General features: G+C 37.0%; 1 protein-coding gene across 4 annotated transcripts in view; it reads right to left on the bottom strand.

Annotated features, from left to right (window-relative positions):
* Window positions 1-2,487: 2,487 nt before the first annotated feature.
* LOC108246689 (disks large-associated protein 1) overlaps window positions 2,488-8,838 on the bottom strand; it is a 180,725-nt gene continuing 174,374 nt past the window's right edge. For 2 of the 4 annotated variants that reach the window (XM_017434353.3, XM_017434355.3), the window contains exon 16: window positions 2,488-5,320. In XM_017434353.3, the coding sequence (XP_017289842.1) occupies window positions 5,093-5,320 (228 nt within the window). In that variant the 3' untranslated portion in view covers window positions 2,488-5,092. Of the gene's footprint in view, window positions 5,321-8,043; window positions 8,265-8,838 lie in introns of all 4 variants that reach the window. The other 2 variants (XR_005234583.1, XR_005234582.1) reach the window with 2 other exon arrangements.

The raw sequence follows: 8,838 nt of genomic DNA, 5'->3' as shown, positions 1-8,838 counted from the left end.
GCTCTGCAGCAGCAAAGATGCATGCCTTCTCAAACTCACCTCTGTGTGAGACTTTAGCTTCTTAACACTGATTGTTGTGCATCCAAATTCAGATATCTGAATATCAGTCCACATCTGTCCTTTCATCCCCTCCAGTTTAGCATGCTACATCACTGACAGCATCTCACCACAAACTAAATGCACAGGTTTACTTTTCACTTAGACAAGAAAAAAAATCACTTGTCCAGTACTTCTGAAAATTGTGGCGTTCAGCATCCACTTTTTTTCTGCAGTTGCCATGATCAACACCTGTCAGTCAGCACTCATGTTCACTGACCATGATTCTGGCTTGGATATATGAATTACTATGAATTTATCACACAAAACTCATTGGTTGTCAATATTATTCCTTCTGACTTTTTAAGTTTTTTTTTTGTTTGAAATTGCATGGCAAGCTGGATGAAATCATTCAGAGGGCCCAGAGGTTTTCCACTCCTGACTTGAATGTTCACTAGTACACTGAAGGCAGGTTTGTACATGGGTCTTCTTTAGTCTCTTGAAAAGAATCTTGCTTGCACTGCAAGATTTAAGTCCATTACAGCATAGTGTGGTACCAATGGTGTTCTTCATGACTGTAGTCACAATTGCCTTCAGGTCATCATCAAGCTACTCCTGTGTAGTTGTGAACTGATTTCTCACCTTTCTCATCATCATCATCACAAACTGAGGTCCTGCATGGCTTTCCAGTCTGAGGGTACATAATGGTCATTTTGTAATTCTTCCATTTATGAATGATCACACCAACAGTTGTCATCTTCTAACCAAGCTTGTTGCTGATGGTCTTGTAGTTCATTCCAGCCTTGTGCAGATCAACTATCTGGTCCCTGATGTCCTCTGACAGACCTTTGGTCTGTCCAGTGTGTTGGAGAGGTTGGATGGGAAAAAACTTATTCTCAGGACTGGTGAGCTTTATACCCATAAAGTAATGAGTTGAAATCATTTCCCTTTCCCTTTGGGACATCAATTAATTTGTAACTCTTATGTAATACATAATAACATAAGAGTTACAAATTAATTAAAATTATATATAAAATTATATATATAATTTTATTTTCCTGGAGTTTTACTTGACATCTACCTTATCGAAATTAAACCACCATAAAATTTAAAGATTGTCCATTTACATCATCAGCAGGGAAAAAATAATTTGTTCTCCCAGTGTACGCAAGAGTCAAAAACCAAAAAAATTGTTTCTAAGACTTGTTGTCAGTTGTTTTATGTGTCTAGCTGTTCAACTCGTTGAGATGAAAAACAAGTACTTCTCATTGTCTGTCTAAAACTGGTAAAGCTATTTTTGTCCCTCATAAAAAAGATAGAAGTGCTAAGACTGAAGAGCTGGCATGTTTGGCCAATCAGAGTGTAAAACAGTCAGGGTTTTCTTTTGGGAAATTATTATATTATTGTACCCAGCTTTCTTTTTCCATTCACTTTTCATTCATCTGAATGAATAATTAAACAAATTCATTTTTTTGCATTTGGAGACTGCAAAAAAATATTATTACTTTGAAGCTGGACTTTTTGAGGCACTGGTTCTCTTTCTGTGTATTATCATTGGTTGACCATGGTTGGCAGGTCCCCAGTTTTAATAACAAAATAATGAGGCAAGTGTAGAAGCAAGACTAATCTGACAACTTACTGTATTCAAAGCATGGTCTGGTAATAACATTTGGATATTTAGGTATAATTTAAAATGTTCAAACATCCTGCAAAGTTTGAGTTCATGAAGCCAGATAATCATCAGGCCCCTGCAGTTTCAAATGCTCAGCATGAGTCAACAATGACATGTCTACTAGCTGGAACAATCCCATTTGTTGCAACAATCCTCAATGAAGAAGCTGTAAAATCATTGTTGAATGTGGCTCTCACGTCCACAACCATAAAGCCAGTATCTCACTAGGCTGTGACTGTTGGAGGATAGTTGGTAAATGGCATTCTGGCGGAAGTGTCAGAAACATATCAAAGCCTTTGCAGGGTTCTCAGTTTCCTTGCGTGAGGCACAAAGGCTTGTAGCCTTGTTGTTTGAAATTTGAACATGATCAAAAAATTAGTGCAATAAATTTTCTCTCAAAATAGTTGCAGAGTTGTCACGGTTATTCCAAACCTGTCTTGAACCAATATAGTTTCTTTAATTCTAGAGTGCTAGAGCTGTATTTTGAGCTGTCCTCTGACAGAAAACATCCAAAGCAACAGCCACCAATATCCAGGTTTAACCAAACTAGTAGTAAATAATAATTACTCTTTGAAAAACTGGCACAAATTTATTGATCTTCCTTTCTGCAGTATACTCTGGTAGGTTAAATCATAAATGTAGGGGCGGTTGCAAAGGTGGGTAGAAAGCAGACTGAGACAGATGACATGATGTGGGTAGAGGTGGACAACAAAATGTTATGCTCAACCTAGGACAGGGGTCGGCAACCCAAAATGTTGAAAGAGCCGTTTTGGACCAAAAAAAAAACAAAACAAAACAAATCTGTCTGGAGCCGCAAAATAATTAAAAGCCTTATAAGAAAACAATAGAGCCGAAGTTTGTTTTTTTATTCATGTATTACTCCAGATTTCTATATTATCCATTGCCTTTTGTATTAAAGGCTGTTTCATAGTAAAAGAAAAATCTGTTAGTTTGATTCTTAAATGTTCAAACATGAATTGCACATTTCTACAAGGTGTTCCTGCCACGCCTCCTGCTCACAGATCTCAGTCTCAGTAACTTTCCACAGCCTCACCGATCATGCCACCCCCCCGGACTCCAAGCCACGACAATCACTGCAATCATCTTCACCTGTTTCAGTCAGTATAAAAGCTCACCTCTCACTCTCACTCACTGCCAGATTATTGAATGGTTTTCCTAGTAAATGTCCAGTGCTTCGTCACAGTTCTTGCCTGCCTTCATGATTACAGACCCTTGCCTGACTTCTGACTCTCGATCCTTGCCTGCTCCTTGCCTGTTAGCTTCACGGACTCAGACTCCCGGATACCGACCTCGCTTTCCCTCTCTGGACAACGATTACTGGTTCGTACCCTTCTGGATTTGGCTGCTCACTTCTGATCTCCTGGCTCTGACCTCTCACCTGTCCCTGGACTCTCCCTCTCGCCTAAGCCCTTTGCTAAACACCTCAGCTCCTCTCTACTCACAGCCCACGGTGGCCTTACCTGCCACGAGCCTGGTCCCGCTCCACGAAGAGAGTGCAGTTTCCGGAACTAGCGTTCCAATTAGCTTAGCAGCTTTAATAAAGTCATTAAAATTTTGTCGTTGTCTGCCCGTGCTGAATCCATCCACACCGAGCCTTGTCACAAGGAATAAATATAAGCAAATTATTCATTTTCAAATATAATACTCTCCAGATCTCAGATAAGCCATTACAGTTACATAAACCTATTATGTTTGAAGACTTAACTTTAATCAATCAAACCGATTTGCTCAGGAATAAATGAAATACTTTAGTAAACCAAACATTTTACAACTAGATATTACATAATATCGGTGTTTATCTTCCACTCATTGGGGAAAGCTAGCGGGAGTTTTTATAACAATGAGCCGGGAGTCAGGCGTTCTCCCCTGGTATACCGAACCTGGAGTGCTCGGCCAGCTGACAGCTGGCGAGGGGAACTGGCTGCTAATACAGCGGGAGCAGACATGTCTGAAAATGTCAGAACAATATTGCAATTAGGTGATGTATTGATGAACCGAGAAAATATTTGAGACTTTCAAAGCCACATTCTCGCCTCAAAATGTTGTAAAAAATCTTGTGTCACTTAAAGTGTAATATAACAAAATAATTTGCCCCTCTTCATCGTCATTGCCGCTTTGCTTGAACACCCGGTTTGGACCCGCAATGAATTATGGGATATGGTGAGCCATGAAGGATACACTGAACCCATCCTTAAAATCTGGGGAAAAAAAGGATGCATTTGAAAGCTGCATTTGAAGGAGACTTTGAATTCGGACAGGCCTTGTTGCTACGCTATGACATAATTGGCCGACAAATACGTCCTTCGAAGGATGCAGACCCTGAATTCGGACACAGCTTTATTATTTATTCTACACATTTTTACAGCATTGGAAAACGTTACGAATGTTTGTCCTCCTACGGAAACCATATTCAAACAAAAATATATTTCCCACCCCCATCTTTTTCCATTTTCAAACATTTTTGAAAAAGCTCCAGGGAGCCACTAAGGCAGAGCTAAAGAGCCGCATGCAGCTCTTGAGCCGCGTGTTTGCCAACCCCTGACCTAGGACACAGTTTTGCAAGCCATGAACAGAAAAATATGCCAGGATTTTCAAAATTTGGCCACTGGGTTGGAAATACTCAGCATTCAGTAAGAATGCAAAAGAAAATTTGCCTGTTTTTTCACAATTTTGATTCGCCACCTACTCTCCAACAGTCGCAACTTAGTGAGATACTACTTGTATTGATACTGTTTAGGACCAGCAAATAAATATATAAAACTTTGAACCAGTAAGTGATGAATCCACAGTTTTAGGTCTAGAGTGAAGGGACTGTAAATTAAGGTTTTAGTTTCAACAAAATAAGTAAGAATTCAAGCATAAACTTTCACTAAATAAACAATACTGTTCAATTTGCATTTGAATCAAAATTTAAAAAAAAATTTGTTTTCTGACTAAATAAAAATTATTGTTTGTGGTTTAAACAGCAGAGGTTATAAAGAAGATTGGATATGCATCAAGGCTCATGTGGATGTTTAACATATAAATTCAAAGTAGTGATCATAAAGTTTTTGCATTTTTGTTACAGCATAAAGCAAAACTGAAAAATTTACATGAAAAGAACTTGGGTTATGACTAAAATGTAACAGAACTGAGAGAAGTGTGTACATAAACTCAAACTAAATATTGTGTTTAAAATTAGACCTGGTAAACTCTGGTTCATATATATTCCATTTAACACAACTGACCTGGTAAAAACTGAAGAGAAGCTAAAGAAAACATTAGATTAGTAAAATATTCACATTAGGTTAACATCTTTCTACCTTGAAGTTGATAACCATCCATTTTCCTGTTTTCTGTTCATGTTTATTCCGGTTAGTGTCCTCATAACCGGGTCTGGGCCTCAGGAATGTAGATCTCAATGCTGTCAGCACTCTCTGTAGCTGAGTTCTGGCGTACAGATGCCGCTCTCTTGGCAGCCATCAGCCGTTTGCGGGCTTCTAGCCGCTGCTTCTCGGAGCTCTCCAGTGAGCGGTCTCTGGTCAGAGGGGGGTGGTGGTGGTGGGGACCCTTATGTGGCTTTTTAGGCACTGGGGGTGGAAGCCGCCTCTCCTGTTGAGAAAGAATGTAGATAGAGAGGGGTGGGGGGATTTTAGGAAAAAGAAATGCATTTCTATATATGTTTGTGTTTTATAATACTCCTGGGGATGGGGGTAGGGGGTGGTCAAATATCTACTTTTTTTCTTCCCTGCTTCAACAATCCAGATTTAAATATATGAATGATAGAAATACATAATCAGCCCGGTACGTGCCTGATCAGTACCAGATAAGAACCAGGTATGTACCTGGTATTAACAGGGTCCGCACTTGTTGCTTACCTGATATGGATAGGGTAAGTAAAGGGTGCATGTACCAGATATGTACTTGGCAATTACCAGGTAGGTACTTGGTAAATAAATGAGATTTGGTTTACAATCTCAATTCTGTACTTGTATTCTACTCAGCAACATCTGCATCATATAACAGCTTAATATTAAAGTGTTTCCAGTTCTTTAGTAATACAGAAGGATCCACTTGTTCTAAATTATTTTTATGCATTAAATTTGTGCTGATTCTGAAATCACATTCAGTGATTAGTTTTTCAGTAGGTGACACTCAGCTGACTATGAGATGGTCTGGAATAACCCTACTGCAGACAACCCAAAATATAACGATATACTGACACAATTGACAAAATGGAAAAATACAGATTTACTAAACATGTGAAAATGCTGTACATGGTTAAGATGAGAACTGTAAAAAATATTATGTGAAATAAAATACTAGTCACTCATCTCTAATTTAAAAGTTATAATCAACCTAACAGTGATAACTACTTTTGTCAAATATGCCTTTATTTTATTGACATTTTATTTAAGGTATTTTATTATTAATACTATGCATTTTTTATGTTATATTGCTAAAGCAAAAACGGTTGCATAGCAAAATGTTGGAGACAAGGTTTTTCTAAATAAATGTAGTTTTATCACCTGCTGTCCACGTCTCTGTGTGTGTGCTTGTTTTTCTCTGTGTTAGCAAAATATGAGGTAGCAGTTTATAATAACCACATTTTATTTATGCATGTATGTTTATGTTATTTATGTCTTATTTATGTTTTGTCTACATTAACAAATACTTGATAAAGCATAAATAGTTTTCACTTTAGAAGGGTTCACAAAAAGACTTAACTAACTACTAGCAACTGGCTTAATTATTAATGCACTGCAGGTTAAGTATACAGTCAATTCAAACATTCTCTAACCATTAATACATGTATAACCCATAGTGTGAAAGTACATTTATATGACTATTTACATACATATACACACAGTATATACAATAGTTAATTCACGAGTTATTAAGCATAAATAAACATAGTTGTTTTGGAGGTACTTAGCATTTATGGTTAAAGTATTAATAAATGTGTTAATTTATAGCTTATTAAGTATGAAACATCCTTAATTACTGATGTTTTCAAGGTTACTTAACCATTTATTAATGATTAATTATGGGTAAAAAAGTGCACTTATTATAAAATGCTACCAAATATCTCATAAAACAAAAAAATGTATTTTAACAAAATTCTCAGAAAGTAATCATTAGATATATGTCCACAACTGATTATCGTTTGGAGTCAAACCAATTCAAAATAGCTGCAACAACTAACTAACATTAGTCAACACAAAAATGGAAAAAAAAACTTGGTCAAATTTACAGTTACTGACCGTAAGTTTTATGTGTCAGTAACTGAGTCATTAAAACCCTTATTTTGAGCACTAAAACATCTCAAGATCTTGCAATATCACATCAGATAACCCATAACAATGTGTACAAGGTTCGACCAAAAAGGCTCTAACACTCAACAAATGATCTTAGTTTAAAACTCTACCATGAAAGGTGGTGGGTGATATACATTCCTTTATGGGATGCTAGGCTTTTAATTTGTACAAGATGTCTTACAAACAAATGTTTGCAATAAAATTCTAGAAAAAAACATTTTCTGTTATATTAGAACATTGCAGAATATCTGTCCTAAATACACAGAGCAGTAAATGATGAACACAAAAAGGAGTAAAACCAGAGTCAATACGTAAGATACAACCAATGTTGTTTTCCTGTTTCAAGTTTCTTCTGTATGTTTTTTAGACTGTAATTACTTCAGCATACTTTGAGCTAATTCGGCTATTCAAGCATCAAAACTTTCAACTTGTACAGGTCATACAGCCATGAATCTTGGCTTTTGTAACTTTTATACTTTTTTCAAATTTTTTTACAACTTTTCTATCTTTGAAATACCTTAAAAAAAATTCAAATCTTTGAAAATGTTTGTGCTGTTGAAAAATTTATTCTGCATACATCATACTATCAGATACAGTTTTGCTCAGTTTAGCTTTAAACTACTGTTATGCTGGTTTTAGCTTTAACTACACCTGCTATTTTAGATGCTGTTTTTCTAGATTTTGTTTTTATTATTGCAAATTTTAGCATTTTTGCTAATTTTAATTTTTCTTCTTATCCTTTTAACTTTATAAACACAGTTTCAGCTTCTTTAACATAAACCAGCAGTAATTCAGCATTCACACAGAATCATTATTAAAATCTTTTAGTCTTTTGAAGGTTAAAAAATGTCATACTGTATTTCCAGCTTACTGTCTGCACATCTTCATAAGAGTTTTATTTACTCTCAGACAATACTGTGTTTTACAGCTGAAGCATGTGATCTGATTTCTTTTCACATTTTTGGCCACTATAGTGATTGTCATTCTAAAATGATATTAAATATAAAAAAATATTACCTACATACTCATCTGCTGATCTATCCTCCCATTTGCAGCAGAAACACACAACATGAAAGCACACAGAGTGAGATGACTGCAGGCAGCAGCTGGCAGCAGAGACAGGTGAATGGAAAGGCAGACATGATGGATCCATGAAAGACTGGATGACTAAAAGCTCCGTGGTGGTGTTGGTGGTGCTGTAATGCTGACTGATGTTAGGCTTTTTGCAAGCGCCTTCACTGTCAACACACACACATAATGATGATTCAAAAATAGCTGTAAAAGAGAGAGACAGAACAGGCAGAAGACACATAAAGGTTGTTTATGATGTTTGACCGATGGTCATTTTGCATATGTTTCCTTGTTTTAGGGTTTGTAGATGAGGATTTACAGCATGGAGTGATGCTCTAAAATTTCCTGTTAAAATGTTTTGTTTCCTTAAATAGAGCTTTACTTTAAAAAGCATTAGTTTAAAAAAATCCTATCCTATGATCTTTATCGGATGTTAACTGTGGTAAATAAAAGGTAGAATTAAGAGAAAATGTTTGCTTAATCGTGACCATTCTTTCAGAGGAGCTGAAAACCCTAAATAAGCTGATCTTATCTGAAACCCTTCATTTCTCATCCATCCATCCTCGTCTGCTTATCTGGGGTCGAGTCACGGGGGTAGCAGCCTAAGCAGGAAGACCCAGACTTCCCTCTCCCCAGCCACTTGGGCCAACTCCTCCGGGGGAATCCCAAGGCGTTCCCAGGCCAGCCGAGAAACATAGTCCCTCCAGCGTGTCCTAGGTCTCCCTCTGGGCCTCCTCCCAG

The sequence above is a fragment of the Kryptolebias marmoratus genome, linkage group LG20, assembly GCF_001649575.2.
Source record: "Kryptolebias marmoratus isolate JLee-2015 linkage group LG20, ASM164957v2, whole genome shotgun sequence".
In the NCBI taxonomy this organism is placed as follows: Eukaryota; Metazoa; Chordata; class Actinopteri; order Cyprinodontiformes; family Rivulidae; genus Kryptolebias; species Kryptolebias marmoratus.
The sequence above is the reverse complement of the archived record's forward strand: the minus strand, read 5'-3'. Positions and strand labels throughout refer to the sequence as shown.